The 20,351-nt window shown below is 34.5% G+C and overlaps 1 protein-coding gene across 1 annotated transcript in view; it reads left to right on the top strand.

The window, feature by feature from the left end:
* The first annotated feature begins 1,234 nt into the window (after nt 1–1,234).
* The window catches only part of LOC123526880 (uncharacterized transporter slc-17.2-like), a 30,459-nt gene continuing 11,342 nt past the window's right edge, over nt 1,235–20,351 (top strand). Inside the window, exons 1-11 of the mRNA XM_053522633.1 lie at nt 1,235–1,271; nt 2,573–2,799; nt 3,434–3,537; nt 4,109–4,238; nt 4,639–4,726; nt 6,170–6,265; nt 7,234–7,364; nt 7,683–7,832; nt 8,248–8,380; nt 8,660–8,810; nt 9,629–9,635. Coding sequence (XP_053378608.1) covers nt 1,235–1,271; nt 2,573–2,799; nt 3,434–3,537; nt 4,109–4,238; nt 4,639–4,726; nt 6,170–6,265; nt 7,234–7,364; nt 7,683–7,832; nt 8,248–8,380; nt 8,660–8,810; nt 9,629–9,635 — 1,254 coding nt within the window. The remainder of the gene's footprint in view (nt 1,272–2,572; nt 2,800–3,433; nt 3,538–4,108; nt 4,239–4,638; nt 4,727–6,169; nt 6,266–7,233; nt 7,365–7,682; nt 7,833–8,247; nt 8,381–8,659; nt 8,811–9,628; nt 9,636–20,351) is intronic.

Below are 20,351 nucleotides of genomic sequence, written 5' to 3'. Positions count from 1 at the left end.
CTCATTAACCTTGAAAAATGTATGTATTTTCTAACAATATGCTTAACTACTCCTGATAGTGCTGTATATATGTCTGATTTTCGACGAGGTTCCTCTATATATATACTAATATTATGTACCCACCCGACCCCCACACCTCACTTCGAAGATGAATTGATTTTGAGATAAGTGGGTCAAAGGTCAGGGTCACCTTGACCCGGAAAAGTTAAACAATTTCCGGACGATAACTTGAGAACGCTTAGGCCTAAGATCACACAACTTAATAGGAAGGTTGATTATGACCAGCAGATGACCCTTTTGATTTTGAGATCAGTATGTCAAAGGTCAAAGTCATAGTGACCCGGAACACTTAAACCGTTTCCGGACTATAACTTAAAAAATCAAACCGATTCCAGATAATAACTCAAGAATGCTTTGGCCCAGGATCTTCAAACTTGACATTCTGTTCCGCGTGCAGTTACTGAATGCATCAAAGGTGGGGGTGGGGTGGCATTTCGTGTTCTACGAGCTCTTTCTGATAGCAAAATACAGTACTTTGATTATTGTTATTACCCAACTGTTGAATTTGTCGGTTCTAGTGCGCATTTAATTTTAGAGAGAAAAAAACTGGATTTCCTTTCATATTATGACGTAATCAAGAGCCGTAACTCTGGCCTGGCTGTGGGAAATACCAGTTACTACTTCCCTTGCTGAATAAAAATCCTGTGAGGTTTGATGACTCTGGGTTAGATTGTTAGATTCCTTTATGAGATATGCTCGACACAAATTCGGACGGACGGGCGGAAGGACGGGCAAGGACAACCCTTAAGTGCCCCCCCCCCACTACACACGCCCTCAAAAGAAGTGTGAGGGACACAAAACAAAAACAGCGAATATTTCGATACTCATGTACTTTTGTATCATTTGATATGATTTAGATTTGTGCATTTTTACCAGTACATGTATTTGTTTAATCAAGAATATGTGATGATTTCTTGACATAAGTTCTAATCTTACCGTAGGTTCATTTGATTTTATTTCATCTCAGAGGTCAACGATAAGAACCATTACTAAAGTGTGAGATTGTAAAAGCTTTTCCAAGTACCTGGAAAGGAAAGCTTTAATTACCACACAAGACGTTTACTTCACCGAGAACCGAATATTTGAGTACTAGCAACTCTCCCTTGCACTAAAAACTGCTTTTGCATACAGTATACCGTGTTTGGAGATTGCCGTGTGAAATCTTAAGCTAGAAATGAAAGAAAACAAAGAAAAGGGCACAGAAAAAGAAGGTATGACTTAATTCAATATTTCATGTACTTTGTTTTTTTTGTTTTTTTTTTGTGGGTGGTGGGGTGGGGGGAGACGAATCATTAAGGTGCGTGGAGTTGTCAGTGGGTTAGACATTAGACATTCGTATAGACATTCAAAAATATCGAGGCGAATGTCTTTCTGTATAGACATTAGACATTCAAAAATAGACATTAGATCTGTGTATAGGCATTCGCCGCGATTTTTGAATGTCTCTACGAATGTCTAATGTCTAACCCACTACCAACTTCACGCATCTGAACAGTTTTCCGTTGTTACACTTTGAAAATACAGCTTTTGCAAATTGATACATAAAATTTTAATTAAAACATTATGTACATGAATACATTGACTACTGTTAGGCATACCGGATTATTGTATATTGTAACAAGATTGAAATTAAAATCTGAAATTAAATTTTCCACACAAAACATACTATATGTATTTATAATTACATGTATGTGTATTTGTATTTTAAAATTCTTGAATACAGAAATTTTACCTGACGCGGAATTACTACTCATGTAAGTACTTGTTCACCAAATACTTGTTCACCAAATACAATCTCTCTCTCTCTCTCTCTCTCTCTCTCCCTCTCCTCTCCCTCTCTCTCTCTATCGATGTCAAAAAGACCACATCCGCAATGTACTGTGTCCGGTTAGGGCCATCGTGCTTTCTGTGCCGTATTAGGTACACGCGATGCCACGACGATGATGACACGACAGTTCGACAGCACGATGACATGATGTTGATAGAGTGAAGACACTATAACCTAGACGCGATATTACTTCTCGTCTTGTTATTGTGTCTTCGCTGTATCGTCATGGCGTCTGTTTTGCTATCATAACTCGTGCCATTGAACTGTCGTGACATTGTGTGTTATTGATGCGACATCGGTATGCGGTATCAGTGAGCTTACAAAAACCTATATGCTAACTGTCAAACTTTATGCGACATAGACCAAATGTATATAAAATAGTATAAGTTCAGTCCGACTTTGAGAATGTTACCACCCAAAAACTGTCTGAGACTCGAAATGAGGAGCATGCTGGAATTTTCACAGATTTCACTTGAAATAGTAGGATGCGCCAAGTACTCCTACACGGTGGTGTCCGCTTGAGGTAAACAACCCGCTATGTGAGTGTTGCGTTTGTCTGCGAACTTTCGGCAGAATCGGCAACTTCATAATATTATGAAACTCTAGGTCTGAATTTTGTTAATGAACGGACATTATAAAATGGCACATGCCTTCTCAATATATTTTCTATGCCGTCTGTTTCAGAAGACGCATCCGTTCTTTGTTCGCAAAGATGGATATTGGCGTACATTGGGTTCCTTGACTTTGGCGTTGTCTATTCTTTACGAGTAAACATAAGCGTCGCTGTTGTCTGCATGGTGAAGCCGACAAATTTAGTGGATGTTGACCTTAATATTACTAATTTTACGACTGGCATACCTACAGATGTTGCATGCATTGAGGAAACGAAGGCAGCTTCGCACTCTAGTGATGTAAGTTTGACGTTTTATGCAGCTTTTATATGAATACTAAGTAACTGATATATACCACCTGAAAAGTTAATTTCTTAGTAATTTAATCACTTTTGATGAACGAATTAAACGTTTTAATTACCTTAAGTACCTTTTATTGCCTCTAGAAAGGACATATTTTTGATATTTTTATTTTTTAACTTTAATTCCCTGTGTCCTGTAAGGGTTATTATAAACTCGAAACAACGAAAGAATAACACTACGATGTTGAAAAGTCGAAATAAAGAAACTACGATGATGAAAACAGAAATTCATTTCGTACTTTCATCATCTTAGTTTCGGCATTTCACCATCGTGGATTATGTTTCAACATCGTAGTTTCAACATTTCATCACCACTGTTTCAACTGTTCACTATCGTAGTTTCGACTTAAGTTTAACTTGAAAAAACAAACGCACGATTCATTGACACGTGAAGCCACGATTGTGAAAAGTCGAAATGATGATGATTAAAATGCGAAAATCGTAAAACTTCGTTGTTTGAGTTTTCGTCATCGTATTTTCGTCATCGTACTTTCGCTGTAGTTTCGTGCTTTCGTTATACAAAATGATACCACCAATGGGATACGACATTATAATACTTTGTTTGATTACAGAGAACAGAGCTTGAATGGAGTACAGGAACCAAATCGTCTATTTTGGCTTCATTCTTCTACGGATATATCGTGACACAGGTTCCCGGCGGATGGCTTGCAGACAGGTGCGAGCAAATGTTGCAATCTACATGATACTGAAAGAATCAACACAAACATTTGATAGATATTGAATATTTTTACTTTTACTTTACTGTGACTGAAATGTAATGTCAATGGAATGCGATATAATATAATGCAGCGCGATGTAATGCTTCTGTAATGCAATACGATGTAATGCTTCTGTAATGCAGCGCGATATAATTCTTCTGTAATGCAGCGCGATGTAGTGTTTCTGTAATGTAGTGCGATATAATGCTTCTGTAATGCAGCGCGATGTAGTGCTTCTGTAATGCATTGCGCCGTAATGCTTCTGTAATGCAGCACGAGGTAGTGTTTCTGTAAGGCAGTGTGATGTAATGCATCTGTAATGTAACGCGATGTAATGTTTCTCTAATGCAGCGCGATGTGATGTTTCTGTAATGCAGTGCGACGCAACATATATGTAGAACAGTATGGAGTAATATGCAATAATATCAGCGATATTATTAAATTCCGTTTATGTAGTTCCCTTTGGTGAATTGTAGTGCAGCGTAATGCGAATAACTCATCTTGTAAAATCCCTGTACATTATTTTAGGTATGGTGGAAAAATGGTATTATTTGTGACAATATTGTTGTCGTCGGTGTTGACGGTACTAATGCCAGTATGTGCTCGAACCAGTGTCTACCTTGTCTACACTATCAGAGTGCTGCTAGGCCTTCTTACAGTACGTTCCGTTCTTCTTCTCATTTTGTGTTTATAAATGTCACACAGTGATGTTTATTGATACTCGCATGTCCATCAATTCCTCTTTGTCTGCCCATTCCGCCCTGTCTGTGTCCATTTCGCTGAATTACGGATCTTTATTACAGATCGCAAGCAAGACAAGCCGTTTGAGGGTGCAAACATTCACCCAAACATACATTTAATGTTCCGTTATACATGCAGCATTTCTTTGCATGAGTGCAATACTGGTTAACATATGTTATAGTCCAGTTAATTATACATAGCAATAGTTTCGCGTTGAGGCAATTATACATCTACAGTTAAACCCTGTGCTAAACAGCTACCCAATGGAGTAAAAAAAAGGCTACTGAAACAGGTTTAACTTTTATCTTTCAATGCAGGCAACTAATTTTCCAGCAATGCATGCAATGTGGGGCAGATGGGCACCGAAGATGGAGCGAAGCAAACTCACCACGTTGTGCTATGCAGGTACTTTTTGTTTGGGCAGTGCCCCAATTCTTTGCTGCTACTCGCTTTTCCACAATAATATCGATACGCATTAGGGCTATTTTAATCACACTATGAGAATATTATTGCACTATGGCGAGCACCGACAAATTATTTTGCCCATACAAGAAGTATGTATATATATTCTCAAATCCTTTTGTTTGAGTTTCTACTGTTTCTAGACATTCGTTGCATACTTTGCGACTTTGAGACATGTATATAAACAGCAGAGAATTCGCTCTTTTCATCAGACTTCACTTTTTGTGAAATAATAAGGGTTCTAACTTTTATATATATACCCTGAAATATAAATGAATTTTCTAGAAAAGTCATTGGTAACAAAACCATAGTGCTGTGAATAAGAATATCAATATAAATAATGATTCTGATAATTTGCACTTTTTTACTCCTTATTTTTCTCATATTGTATTTCTATATATTCTTGCATGATGTAAGTACATGCAGTTCTATTCCAGCCTGTCATCTTTCTGTTTCGTTTCTTTTAAGGTGACGCACAACTGGAATGTTATAGACATTTGATTGTGTTGTAAAATGTATAGTTATATGTACATGTATGAAAATGACATTGAAAGCTAGAGATTGCTTTCAACTTAATAGAACCTTCTCCATTGGGATAAACTATATACTTACGATATTTACTTACTTGTTTCATATGTATTCATAGTCAATATTTGTGTATTGCTGTTACTGTTCACCATAACATTTTGTACTTGTATGCCTCATGGGCTTCTTAGCCTAATGGATTTATATGAAATAAAACTGTTAAAAAACTGTTATTTATATAAAAAAAAAATGTTTGTTAGCAAACTTTTAGTACAGAAAATGACACCTCTAATCTATGGACAATTAAAGGCCATGCTTGACACCATAGCTGTAGTAGCGCGTGCCTTTCCAATGCCTAAAGGTTAAATATGCATAATTTGCATGATATGCAGGAAATTAAACTTATGACATCCCAAAATGATTTACTAGATGCCAAGATAACTCTTAGCAAAATTGCTTGAGCACATGTTTCTATATTGATGGAGTTAATTGTACACATATCTTAAACGAAAGCGGAAATATGACCAAATGAAGATTTCTTTGTACACATTAGTGAGGATAGCTTGTTTGGGAATGATACATGCCACACATTTTTCGCGGCGTCTTTGGTGCCTTGTATCAAAAATGCACTTGTTATCAGTATAATATTATGATAATGCACCACGCTGAGATGGTACTGTACGAATATAAATATTTATTTAAGTAATTTGCCGAATGTAGTGTTAACAAAAGTACACGGATGTGCCTCTAATTAAACTACGCTTTTTCTACACAGAATGATATTGAATCTTGGTCTAAGGTGAACTTAACAGCGTTTATGTATTTATGATATTAGTTATTTACGTTTATGTTATATTTTAGGTACAACACTCGGCAATGTTTTGACGTTCAGTACATCCGGTTTACTATGTGCATATGGTTTCGATAACGGCTGGGGATCGATCTTCTACGTCACAGGTAAACGACGTTGACATTTCTGCGTAAATTACAGTTCATATATTAGGGCATATATACCTTATTTGTGATTCCAGTGGTCGCTCATTTAATGCCACCGTCATTTGCATGCGCAGTGTGTGAATATAGGCACCACGAACAAAGTACTTTTAAAAAATGTGCACTTAGTCATATATGCTTGACATATTATATCCATACTAAAATCAGTTATTTAAAGTAATATTTTATATAGATTTACAAGCATGACCGTGGCAATTCATAGAAGATTTTAAATTTCTGAAATACACGTACAAAATATTTTCACTTCTGTCTAAATTATGGATTTGAATGTACATTGTATGATGTTGCAAAAATGTTTCCGAAAATGTTGCTCCAACGCTAAGATATTTTTAAGGTCTCAGTTGAATGGATTTTTGTGGATAAATTAAAAATAGCTTGAGTTGCTGTAAAATTGTATTATGTTGAATGATGTATTAAAGTACATCTCTAGTTAGCAAGTACCTCCGCCAAGTGGCATATATATTTTATTTCCATTTTAATAAGAGTCACAACAATAACCTCTAGAACGGAAAACCCATTTCACCATTGAAAGAGGTATTTCTCTGTAGAAGTTGCACTACATTGTTATATGATGAAAAAATGCGAATCATCTAATGTTTACGGTGTTCCGTCAGGAACATCGTTGTTTCGTTCCTTCGCCCTTTAAGAATTGAAAATGGGCAATTTTTATTTACCGGATGAAAAACATGTTTAAGTAACAACATAAAACTAAGCATATGTTAATGCCATGAAACTGACATACAATCATAATGGGGCGATATTACGGTAATACGATGCAAAGGCGAAAGTGCGATACTGGTATTCAATAACAACCTACAGGGCGAAGGGGCGAAACAACAAAGGCCCTAACGGAACACCATCTTTTTTGAAAACTTTGTGAGTCTCTACACAGCGTTTATCCTACTACCTAGGTGGCCTGGGTATTTTGTGGTCACTGGCCTGGCTATATATATCAGCAGACACCCCGACATCTCACCCTAGAATTGAGGTAGAGGAAATTAGATATATAACAAGAAACGTGGAATATGATACTGAAAAACGGGTAGGTTATAGCCTCGTTAAGGTGAATCCGCTGGGTCCGCATCAAAAATACATTTTGAATATAAGCATTTTCATATGCAAAGAAAATACATTTAAACCCCTGCATTTATACCATGTTTGTAATTATAGCCAAAATGTGATCTTTTATCATGTCAAGTACAAAGTACAAATATTTAAATTTGACAAAAAGGATAATTTTGAAACGGAAAATTGTCATAATCATCAAGTAAACAAAATGTTCAGAATTTCTGATAGTGCTGCTCATAAATAAATAATGCAGTGGCTGTGTTTTTAAACTACATTTATTTTTTCCTTCAAGACTACTTCAGTTCCATGGTTATCTATGGCGAGGCCCCCGTGTCTTTGGGCGTGTCTCACAGCGCACGTGTGCAATAATTGGACAACCTATACACTCCTAACCAACATTCCAACATTCATGAAAGAGGTTCTCAAATACGATATAAAAGCGGTAAGTTTGAATAAACCCTTCTTACAATATTTTATAATATAACTATATCGGCGCTTCTCGTAACTGATTTCAACTGGGTTTTTTTCGAGATTCTTAAGCAAAAAAAGGGTTCTTAAACCAGGTGTCCTTAAATCAGATGCTTTCATTTGTTACAAAAAAGAAGATAATTTGGCGTAATTCTAGAGGCGAATCCTATCATTGCATCGAATGTTGCTTGTTACCATTTCCGCTTGCAGACCCATCTGCGATTATTGATATCTTACCGGTGTTTGACGGAAAGGACCGAGAACTGCGTTCGGTAGGTCAGCATGATGCATCTACGTGCAAAGAACGGTCTTTAGGACAGAACAGTTTAAATATATGTACATTATAAAGAAAAGTTATAAACTGCGTCTGTCATTTCCTATATTTGCAGAATGGAGCGTTATCCGCTGTACCATACATTTGTCAGTTTTTCTCTGCAATATTTGCTGGCCAGTTTGCAGATTTCCTTCGGTCACGCCAGATCCTTTCAACCACATTAACGCGGAAATCTTTCCAAACATTTGGTAAGGAATAAACTGGCTTCCAGTCCCATATTTTTGTTTAACATGCTTTAGTATATGACTTTTCTTATATATTAAGAGAGTGACAAATTTGTTTTGTAAGGGTTTGTCGTCGAGATATTAGTCTACTCTGCCTGCATTGTCTTCCAGCTCTTGATTTAACTTGACTCTAATAAAGCGATAGCTTGATAGGGAGGGGAATCACATACTTACATCTTTACTGTGTTTGTATTGACAGTTGTTACTTCTGTTTTGACTTATAACATCAAGTTTTATTTTCAGCATTTGCCGGCGCCGGCGGATGTTTGATAGCAACGGGGTTCTGTAACTGTGAATACCGAGCTCTTGCTGTAGTGTTACTGTCTCTAGCCGTAATGTTCACTGGGTTCAGTAGAGCTGGGTACGGGGTTAATCACGTAGATTTCGCTCCGAAGTAAGTCACACTGTGTTGAATTGTTTATTTTTTGTAAATTAAACGAAGACCAGTAAATCTAATCTATTTTAGTTTAATCTAAAAATGAACAACTAAAGGTGGTAGCACAAACAGCCAAGACGCAGAAGAAACCTTGCCAATAAAGGAATAAGGTCAGTAATTCGTCCTTGGTGTAGTCGAAAGAAGTCCATAGTAAATAGATCCAAATTTCCCCCTTTTTTGCGTAAATTCATGTAGAACGAGTGCTTTAATCACATTTTTTCACTGCTAGAATACATTCTGCAAGAAATGATATGGTTTTCATGTTTATACATCCCACATATCGAAGTTTATTGTGCGGACAAGAGCAAATATATGCCATTTTAGGGTAGCGGACCACAACTGACTGGCATTTCAGTAGGAACAATTCAACCCCTATTTTCTTTTCATTTTCTCGTTAATTTATGATGGAACTTTCATGAAAAATAGGTGTAGGAAAAAGTGATGTTCTATAAAGATACGTAAAGACCACCTGAAGATGTCGTTTTTTATATTAAACAAAGAGGGATTTGAATTTAATAGTGACTTTCAACCTATAAGAGCTGAAATAAGCCTTAATAGCCGTAAATCATTTGTATATGTTATAAAATGATGTTTCCAATGCAAAATAATCATCAAATTTGAAAAGTTTTGACTTTTAACCATATTTTGCATAGATGCGGCTATTTCTGCAGCGATTTCTTGGATAAAAAGGTCAGTATTTTGTCGCCTGAATGTCAGAAAATGCACAAAATGCATCTATTTGTGTCTTATACATGACGGCATGAATGATATTTCAGAATCCAAGTAAAAGATAATGCAAACAAGTGAAACATTTACCAAATTTTACAGTGAATCTACCATAGGGCCTAAATGTAGCCCAGTAAACAAGTTGGGGTGGTTTCAATTAACTGAATCTGTTATGAAATTTGTTAAGAAATATTTCTTATAAGAGCTGAAATAAGACTTTTCTCGGAACACATTACAGTTGGTCTTAATAGCCGTAAATCATTAGTATATGTTATAAAATTCGAATATAAAATAAAGTAATCTTGAAATTTGAATAAATTTGAATATTGACCATATTTTGCATAGATGCGCCAATTTTTGCAGCGATTTCTGGGATAAAAAGGCCAGTTTTTTGTCTCCTGAATGTCAGAAAACACACAAAATGCATCTATTCGTGCCTTATACATGCTGAATGAATGATATTTCAGAATCCAAGTAAAAAATAATGCAAACAAGTGAAACATTTACCAAAATTTACAGTGAATCTACCATAGGGCCTACATTTAGCCCAGTAACCAGGTAGGGGTGGCTTCTCTTATCTGTCTATATTTCTCTAAAATCTTAAAAATTTCCCAAAATAAAAGGGTGAAAAGCTTGGTTTTTAACATCGTTCTTGTTAAAAGGGGATAAAATTTTATGAAATTTGATAAGAAAATTTTTCCTAATAAAATGGGAAAAAGGGGGAAACTCCACTTTTTGCTAAACCCGGGAAAAAACAAAAATTTCGCTCTTTTGGATCACGGGTTTTTTTAACCTCAATCAATAAAAAAAGTAAAGCTTTTTAGATCTTTTAAGAGAAATTAAAAATTTTTATGTAATTAGGGGGGGTGGGATATAAAAAGGCCATAAAACAAATTGATGGGCTTAAACGCTTTTGGTTTAAATTGAGCCTTTTCTGACGGTTGAAAATCCCAATGTACCGTCCCCCCCCTCTACCCCGGGGGTTTGAGCACAATTTAACATTTACAAATGTACAATTTACAAAAAAATTTAGAGACTTTCGCCGTGTTCATACGGGGGGCCCAGGGAAACCTTCAATGATCCCCTTTTTGATGAAATTCCTGAAAATCGGCTAAGGTCCCCAGTTAAAAAAATTTAGGTTTGCCCAAAAACGTAAAAACCCAATTGAGCAAACTAAACAAACGGGTTTTTTAAAAGGGGGATCTCATTAGGGAACCTTTGCAGGAATATAAAAGGAACTCCCAAAAAGGGAAAAAAACTAAAAAGCAGGAAAACCAACCAAAGGGAAAAAAATTTAAATACAATCCCCAAAAGCTATGAAAGCGGGATTTTGGAACCACCCATTCCAAAAGTTCAAGCTAAAGAAACAAACAGTATCAATAACACGACAAAAAGGGTCTGCTGAACGATCTGAAAAAATGGGAAATTTTAACACCCTGATAACTGAAAGGCTTATTAGACCCAAAATAGGACTTTTCCTCGAAAAACATTACAGTTGGTTTTTTAAAAGCCATAAATTTGTATATGTTATAAAAGGGTTTTTCAAATCCCCAAAATTTAATCTAAAATTTTAAAAAAATTTTGGGTTTTTTTGGCCCAATTTTTTTGAATAATGCCCAAATTTTTTGGGCAGGGATTTCGGGGAAAAAAAGGGCCCAGTTTTTGGCCCCTGAATGGAAAATGCCCAAAATGCTCTTTTTGGTTCATAAATACAAAATTTTAAATAATTTCAAACCAAAAAAAAAATAGCAACAAAGGAACTTTTCCCCCAAAAATTTTACAGTGAATCCCCAAAACGGGGCCAAAAATTTCCCCCGTAAAAGGTGGGGTCGAGAGGTTAAATTTAAACTTTATTTTTCCCTTTTAAAAATTTTAAAAATTTCAAATAAAACTTGGTTATTTTTTTTTTAAACTTTTTTGGGAAAAAAAAAGATGAAAATGTTATAAATTTTTGGGTAAAAAATTTTTTCTTATAAGACCCTAAATAAGACTTTCCAAACATACTTTTGGGCCTTTAAAAACCGTAAATATGTTTATTTATAAAAATTTTTTTCCAATCCCCAAAAAAATCACAAATTTTAAAAAAAAAAAATTTTGAATTTTGACCAAAATTTGCAAAGAGCCCCTATTTTTCAGCATTTGGGGGTTTAAAAAAAAACCGGGTTTTTTTGTCTCCTAAAATGTCGGGAAAATTTCCACAAAAAAAATCTTTTTGTGTCTTATTTAGACGGAAATGCAAAAATATTTCAGAACCCCAAAAAATAATAAGGCAAAAAATTTAAACTTTTCCCAAAAATTTTACGGGGGTTTCTCCCCATGGGGCCTACATTTAGCCCATAACCGGGTAGGGGGGGCTTCTTTTATCTGTCTATTTTTCCCCAAAATCTTAAAATTTACACAAAAAAAAAACGGGGTTAAAATTGTTTTTATTACTTTTTTCTTGAAAAAAAAAAGAGAGGGAAAAATTTCATGAAATTTGAAAAAATTTTTTTTATAAACCCTAAATAAACTTTTTTTGGGGGGAACCCATTACAGTTGGTTTTTTAATAGCCGTAAATCTTTAGTATAGTTTTTAAAATTCGAATAAAAAAAAAGTAACTTAAAATTTGAAAATTTTTTAAATTTTGGGACCAATTTTGCATAAAATGGCCTTTTTTTTGAAAGCGATTTCGGGGTTAAAAAGGGCCCCAGTTTTTGTTCCTAATGTAAAAAAAATGACCTATTTTTTCTTTTACATGCCGAATTTTTTCAAACCCAAAAGTAAAAAAAAAATTGCAAAAATTAAACATTTCCCAAATTTTTACATGAATTCCCCCATGGGGCCTAAATGTCCCCGAAAACGGGTGGGGTGATGGCTTAAATAATTGTCTATTTTTCCCTTAAAATCTTAAAATTTCCCCCAAATGAAAAATATTGCAAAAAAGTTGGGTATTACACCTTTTTTCCCAAATAAAGAGATGAAAATGTTATAAAATTTTGATAAAAAATATTTCTTAAATTAAGTTTTAAATTTTTTAAAAATGGGTCGGGTTTTATTTTAAAGTTGCTGGAGGGCAACCCAAAGCAGGGTTATTAAGGGCTTCCTGTCATAAACATTTAAAAACCACATTTGAATAGGTCCTTCCGACCTTTGCAAGGGGGTTTCTGATAAAGGCTTGTACATTTTTCATTTTAAACCCAGTCCCCCATTTTTTAAAGAATCCCAAATTAAAAAAACGGAAAATTTGCCGCATAAAAACATTTTTTCCCAAGATGTTTTTCCCATTAAATATTGTTTTCCCTGACACCCGGGTTTTCGTTCCCTATGCCACGTGCCTTTCATTTCCCCAAATCAAACTATTTGATAACGCATTATAAAAATTTTTATCAAAAGGAAAAATTTTGAAACACTTCCGATTGGAGAGAGTGTCAATTTCTTTCACTTGTTGATTGTGTTTACGCAGGGGAAATGTAAAAAAATCTTTTCCCCAAAAACGCCCTTTCACATTTTTTAAAGCTAAATTTGGCTCTTTAATTTAGCAAGAATATTGAATCAAAAATGAAAGAATTTTAAAAATATAATAAAAAACCTTTTAAAATCCCCAAATTTATAAAATTAAAAAAATTGAAAAAAATTACGGCCCGTACACAAAAAATTGTTTAAAATTTTTGGTAAAAGGGTTTTTTAAAAGTTTTTCCTTGTTAAAATTTGGTTTAAAATGAAAAGGTTTCTTTTTTTTGTAAATTTATTCAATTCCCTATTAAATAATTGTTTGTTTTGAAAAAATTTGTTAAAAATTATTGAACGTTTTATAAAAAGAAAAAAATTTTCTTTAGTTTTTGGTATCCCAAAAATTGAATCAGTTAAATCTTTTTTATAATATAGCAAAATTTAATGACTGAATCTCTTTCTTAAAAGGGAAGGGTACGCGAAACTTTATCGGGGGTGATATATACGGCCCAAAACTTACTTATAAAACAAAAAATATTGAAAAAATTTACAATTGTATGTTTTGTTAAACCTTTCATTTTTTTATGGTTTTCCCTTTAATTGCCCAAAAGATTCATAATAAAATATGCATTTTTTTGGGGATCATGGGCCTATTTTAAAAGGAATAAAAAATAATAAACCCTTTTAATTGTTTTTTTTCTCGGGGTATTCTAATAAAAACTTTTTTTGTACTCTTTATTGGCCCGCAGCCAACTTTGTTCAGCGGGGGACATTTAACCCCTTTTGGGGGCTTTGAAACAAAAAAACTAAAAAAACCCTTTTTAACAGCGCCCCAAAAAACCAGTTTGGGGGATCTTTGTCAATTTGGTCGGGATCTTTAATAAGGCCCCTTTCCAAATTTTTTTTATATAGGAATTTGGGGCCCTTTTGGGGACCATATACTAAAAGTAGATATCCCTTTCTTGGGCTTTAAACCCACAAAAAGGTAAGGATTTTTATAAAACTCGAGGTGTAAAATATCGAAAGGGCCCTCCTCCTTTTTGTTACAAAGGGGGTGGGGCCCAAATTTTAGCTAAAAAAAAAAACATCAATGACCTCTTTTCTTTAACCGCTTCATAAATCTTCATCAAACTCCTCCCGTAATTGGGGGTCAAGGGAATTAAAGGGAAAAAAAAAATTGGGAAACCCCTGCAAAACCCTTTTGGGGGAAAAAAAGAAAACCTTTTAAAATTTGGGTTAAAGGCGGTTTTATTTTGGCCCCAATTTGAAAAATTTTAAATAAAAAATTTTTAATTTTAGATGAAAAATTCAAAAAAACTTCTTTTTTTTAAAATTTCCCCCGGGACCACATTTTTAAAAAATTTTCCTTGTTAGGTAGGGCGGTGTCCTTTTTGGGAATCACAAAACTCTTCAACTATACCGGGCAACACCCCTTTTAAGGCGGTTTATCTCACCCAAATGAAAGTTTTAAACATTACGACTTTCTCATAAATAAATCATTCTCCTTTTTCTGTTTTTTTTCACTCCCCAAAATCAGTTTTCCCCAAAACCAAAAATCCTTATTGGGTCCTTTTGTCATTGACCCCGGGGGTTTTAGGCCCTTTAATAAAGAGCATTTTTATTGGGGTTAGTAAAATCAAAGGGGTAGGTTACACTGTTTCAAGACAAAATGATTCCCGATAAAAAAAAGGGAGAAATTTAAATTTCCCTCGGGCGTAAAGGGGTTCCCTCCCCTTTACGTCAGGGCGCCCAAGATCTTGCGGGGAATCAGGGTTTGCCCTTTTTCTTTTCGCTTTGGGGTCGGGAAAATTTTTTTCAGTGAAAAACCCCTTAATAAATGGCCACCCCCAAAATTTCAATGATACCAGTCCTTTTTTAAAATTTAGCAGCCCATCTTCCATAGTACCCGGTAAAAAAAATAAAAGGGACCTGGAAAAAAAGGGATAAAAGGAGAAAAAGGGTAGAAATCACTACTGTATATAAGGCTTTTTTTGGGAGGGGGTTTGGGGCTTCCAAATTTTCAAGCAAAAAAGTTTAAAAAAGAAAGTTTTCCGTAATAAATTGGAATTTTTTTAGGGGGCCAACGACGGTGGTTTTCCCTTTTAAAACAGACTATCACGCCTTATTTTTTTTTCCTTTTAGAATACTCCAGAAAAAGGGAAAAAACATGTTTTTTTACGTGTGTGTGCTTTCGATCCTTTGGGTTTCTTATATTTTGGTTTTTGGGTTCGGGGAAAACGCAGGTAAATTGAACTTTTAAGGATTTATTACCCTTTTTTTCATTGTTTTTTCCCTTTTGTTTATAAATTTGGGCCCAAATGGCCCAATTACCTAAATCTAAATTTTTGGGTTTTTTCCTAAATTTGTAAAAAATTTCAAACACAAAATCAAATTATTATGGGAAAATGAAAGGGAAAATTTGCTTTGGGGGACGGTCGGAAAACCCGGGGCCAACCCTTTGCGGTTCATTTGCTATACACGGGGCACGAAAAAGAACCAGGGTCTTTTTCGAAACGAAAAGGCTAATTTAGCCAAAAGGGTCTGTATCGGTTTTCTGATCCTCTGTCGGGGGGGTTTTGTTCACTCGGTCCCTCTGGTCAGTTTCGCTCTTTTCTGTCCCAAGGGGGGATGAATTATGCGCCCTGTGGGGCCTCCCTTTTGAACTTTTTAAAAAGCGCCTTTGAACGTAAAAAGGGACATGAAAACCCGCTTATAAATTGGTATAATAATAATAAAAAATAATAATTTTTGCCCCTCGCTACAAAACTCGTTTTAAAATAAACGGAAAAAAAAACCCTGTGATAATTTTTAGAAAGATTAAAAAAAAATACCCAATTTAAGGGTTACTTTATATAAAAAGAAACTAATGCTTATTTTTTTCTATTCCCCAATTAAGTTGTTGTTATTTTTGAAATCCACCCCGGGTTTTTTAAAAAAATTGGAACGTTCAAAAAAAACAGTGGGCCAAAAATGCCCCAAAGGGAAGGCGGGAAATTTAAATTAAATCCCACGAAAAATTTTTTTTAAAGGTTTAAATAATTATCCCAACTTTTCCAAAAAAACAATTTTAAGGGCAGTATTGGGGGTTACTTTCCCACATCTTTAGAATATTTGCGACTTTTAAATTTAAAAGGGGCCCAAAGGGGACCAAGATGCCCTTTAAGGGAAACGGCAAAGGGGTTAAACTACATATATGTCAATGCATAAGCCTCGTTATAGTTAAGTATTGTATAGTACAGGTATGTATTTTACCTCCCTTATGTCATTTATCAAAATTGGAAAAAAACAAAATTGAATTAATTGAACTACTAACCAAACGACAGTAATTCGTACATTTTTTTTCCCCATTAGGTCATTGATACGTATTTAAGAACTTTTACAGCCTTTAAAAAATTACTGTATTTAATTGATTTTGGGGGTTTTTTTTTTTTGTTTTTTAAAAAAAAGGGACTGGGCGAAGGATAAGATTGAAGTGGAAAACCAGGGGAATCTTTCTAAAGACAGCGAGAAGAGTAAAGCTATTTTGGAAAATTTTGGGGAAACCCCAAATTAAAACACTGAAAAATTTTAACTATATTTAAAGAACGTAAGACAGCCGATTTTGTAAATTCTTTTTCCCATCAAAGAACACAGGTACCTGTTGGTTTAGTCAAACATATTTTTTAAACCTTTTTTTAATGGTGGGTTTTCAATCCGATTATCTCACGTCCCACCCTTAAAACTACAGTGTAGCATTCCCCAAAAAAAAAACCTTTTAAAGGGAAGATTGAAAAAAGGGTTTTTATTTTTTGAAATATTAGAAATTTCTCAAAAACAAAGACTTAATAGCTTTACAACATTCGTATTTTAAAAAAAACCTTTATGAGTTACAAAAATCAATTTGAAATAAATTTCAATAGAAATTTTTAACTATCCCTACGTTTCTGTTTGGGAAATTTTTAAATAAAAAAACCCAAACTTGCATTTTCCCCATCCCATCTCCCATGTGGTTGTTAAAAGCCCTCCCCCGTCCCCCTTTTCCCCTTAAACTATCACTGAAAATGCATGAAAACCCTGATAAAACTTGCCGCCTTAAAAATAAGTCAATTTTATAAAAGGGATAAAAATACCTGGGGTTTTGCGGCAAAGGGGGCACGTGGCCGTGTAACCCCAGGGGTTTCCAAAACCAAAATTTAAATTTGAATAGCCGCGGAGCAATTTTAAAATTCCCTACAATGCCCCAACGATAATTTGATTTTTAAAAAATGATTTATAAAATAGAAAAAAAGGGAAAGCATAGGGAATTCAGCATTTTTCTACCCATTACAATCTAAATTTTCCGGATTTTGGGTTCAAATTACAAATTAGCCCCCAGTGGTAAAGCTAAGGGTTCCAGGGTCAACAATTTTTGCCGGGGGGTTTCGAAACCAGTTTTGAAAATTTAATTTTTTTTTCCTTTTTGCTTTTAAAAAATTGGGTTTCTTCATGAGCTCGTGACAAACGACAGAGGGGGGAAAAAAATTCCAAACCGATATGGCAAACCCGAATTTTTTTTAATAAAAAAGGGGAATAGATTAAAAAATCCCTTCCCACTAAAAGTCAGGCAAAAATGAACATGCAAATTGTGTTATATAAAACATATATACAAAATAAAACCCCATCAAAGAAAAAGAAACAAAAGAAATTGAAATAAAAATAAAACGAAATAGAAAAAAAAAAACAAATCTAAAAAAAAAACTCTTATAAAGTTTCAAACCCAAACAAAACGACTTCTTAAACCAAATTTGGGTTGTCTGCATTTACCCCCCCTGACTATTTGCCTTTTCATAATAACTTTTTAAAAGGGAAAAAAAAATCCCCCAAATTTTTAATTTGTCAAAAAAAAGGGGTTTTAACCAAAAAGAATTTTTATTTCTTTCATTTATCTAAAATTTAACTCGTCCTCCGTTTCGGGGGGAATCGGGGTTACATTGGGGGTTGTACAGTTTGGGGTTTGGGGTTGTTCTCGACTTTTTATGATTATTTGTATTTTATTTTGGGATTAAAATACAAAACAAAAAAATTTTTTTAATTTTTTGCTCTGGGGTTCGCGGGTTTTAAATACAAGGGCGTATATAGCTTTTTCTTTTGGAAGTTTTCTTAGCCCTTTTAAAGGGGGGAAAATAATCCCAGGGGAATACCTAAAAATGAGCCAAAATTTTGGGTGCAGTATGATGCTCCCATAAACCACCAGTGTATAAACATTTCCCTTATACTGTCAGAAAGAGATACCAATTAATTATTTTTGGGGTATCTGTTTCATTTCTCATGAATTAAAAGGATTTAAAACAAAACATAGAACCCTGCTATAGAAAACCCTTCAAAAAACAGTTTATGCAATTTTCTCCGGGGGAAAAGGGAAATTGAATTAAAAAACCAAGTTATAAATTTTCTGTTCTTAGAAATAAAAATGTATTATATGAACTTGGGCCCGCTTTCGTCAAAGACGGGAACTTCCTTTTTTTCATTACTTCATTTTACGAATCATGCATTATTTGGGGTTTGACATTTTGGTACATTTTTCCCAAATTTAAAACAAAAAAATTAAAGGCATCTTGTTTCAAGACTCCCGGTAAAAAAATTCTTGTATTTAGCCGATTAAAATTTTCCAAAAAATTTTTGGGTGTTTTCCAAAGAAAAAAACCCCTCCCTTTAAACAAAGGGCCCAAGGGGGGGCCCTATCCCACCTGAGTAACACCCCAGAACAGTTTTTTTAAAAATTTTTTAAACCTATGTTTAAATGGGAAAAATTTTCCTGACCAATTTTCATAACATTGTAGGTTGCCCAAAAAAGGGCCTCTGAGTGTAAACAAGCTTTTTCCCTTGTTTTACCCGGGAAACCTATTTTCTGACCCCAAAGGGCCCAGTTTAGAGGCGCCCAAAGTTTAAAGAAAAAAAAAAACTTTTCTGAAAAATTTTCGAAAAGTTTGGGGAGCAAAAAACGGGCTTCTACAGGAAACAACTTTTCCTTTTTTTTGCCCGGGTAAATTTTTTTTGCCCCCAGGGAAAACCCAGAAAAAAAGGGTTCCGATTTCAGGGGGGAAACCCTTTTTTGGCCCAAGTCACCCACATAAAATTAAAAAAAAACCCCCTGTATTGCATCCCAAAATTTTTCTTGTTTGACCGGGGCCCCTAGTTTTTAAACACCAGATGAAAACGGGGTTCGTTTCTTGACCTAGATTTCATCAAAAAAACCCTTCTAAAAATTTTCCCGAATATCATTAAAAATGGGGGCCCCTTGCAACAAAATTTTTCCCTTTGATTTGCCCGATAAACCTATTTTTTTTTTCATCCATATAATCCTGAAAAAAATTTTTACTAAAACCACAAAAAATATTTAAACCAGGTTTCAAAAGATAGATCAAAACTGTAGACTAAGGGGTTAACAAATTTTCTTTGACTGGCCTAGGCCCCTATTTTTTTAAACTTTTAAAAAACCCCTTTTTCCCAAAACTTGATTAGAAATTATAAAGCCCCCAAAAATATTCTGACCAATTTTCCATAAAGATTGGGTAAAAAATGAGGGTTTCTAAAAATTTTAAAGGGCATTTCCTTTGTTTTTTGCCCCGGGTATTAGTTTTTGACCCCACAGGGTCCCAGATTAAAACCCTGACTTTAGGGGTCATCAAGACACTCAAAATAACTTCGCGATTTTCAATTTTAAAACCTGTGAACCTTTAAAATTTATTTTTCCTTGATTTTGTACGACCGGGTTTTTTTGCCCCCCACATAAAACCATTTTTTTAAAATTAAACCTAAAGTTCTTTCAAGACAAACTTCCAAACAAAGAATAATCAGAGTTTTCCCTTGGGCCAAAGATGACCAATATTTTTTTGGGTCATTAGTTTAAAACCCCCAAAAGGCCCTGTAAAATTTTGAGAAAAAAAAAGGTTTTTCCCTATAAATAACTTTGAAATGTTTTGGGTTACAAAAGGGAAAGTTCCCTTAAAAAAAATGCAGCTTATTATGCTGTGTCAGGTAGTTGACCTCGTTTTATGAGGTCAATTGGGCCACGGCGAAGTTGAGGCTGAAATTCTCGATGCTTCTTCCGAGAGCCTGAATGTGCCTAAAATGACATCCATTGCGTCCTCCATCATCATAAATCTGGAAATTCCTTTAAAACTTCTTGTTTGATCTGCTTTCCTTTTTTTTCTTTTAAATTTATAAGTTCCGCGTTTTCTGAAGCAAAAGAAAAAGTAATTCCCGTCATTAACTCAAAAACACCATCGTACACTGTGCCGACCTGTTCGAACTTGTGACCTTTTTGATATTTGAATCTCTATCTTTAATTATACTTTGATAAAGAAAAAAAAATTTTACAATCG

Source organism: Mercenaria mercenaria, chromosome 14 (assembly GCF_021730395.1).
Source record: "Mercenaria mercenaria strain notata chromosome 14, MADL_Memer_1, whole genome shotgun sequence".
NCBI classification, from domain to species: Eukaryota; Metazoa; Mollusca; class Bivalvia; order Venerida; family Veneridae; genus Mercenaria; species Mercenaria mercenaria.
This window is presented reverse-complemented; position numbering and strand designations above follow the sequence as displayed.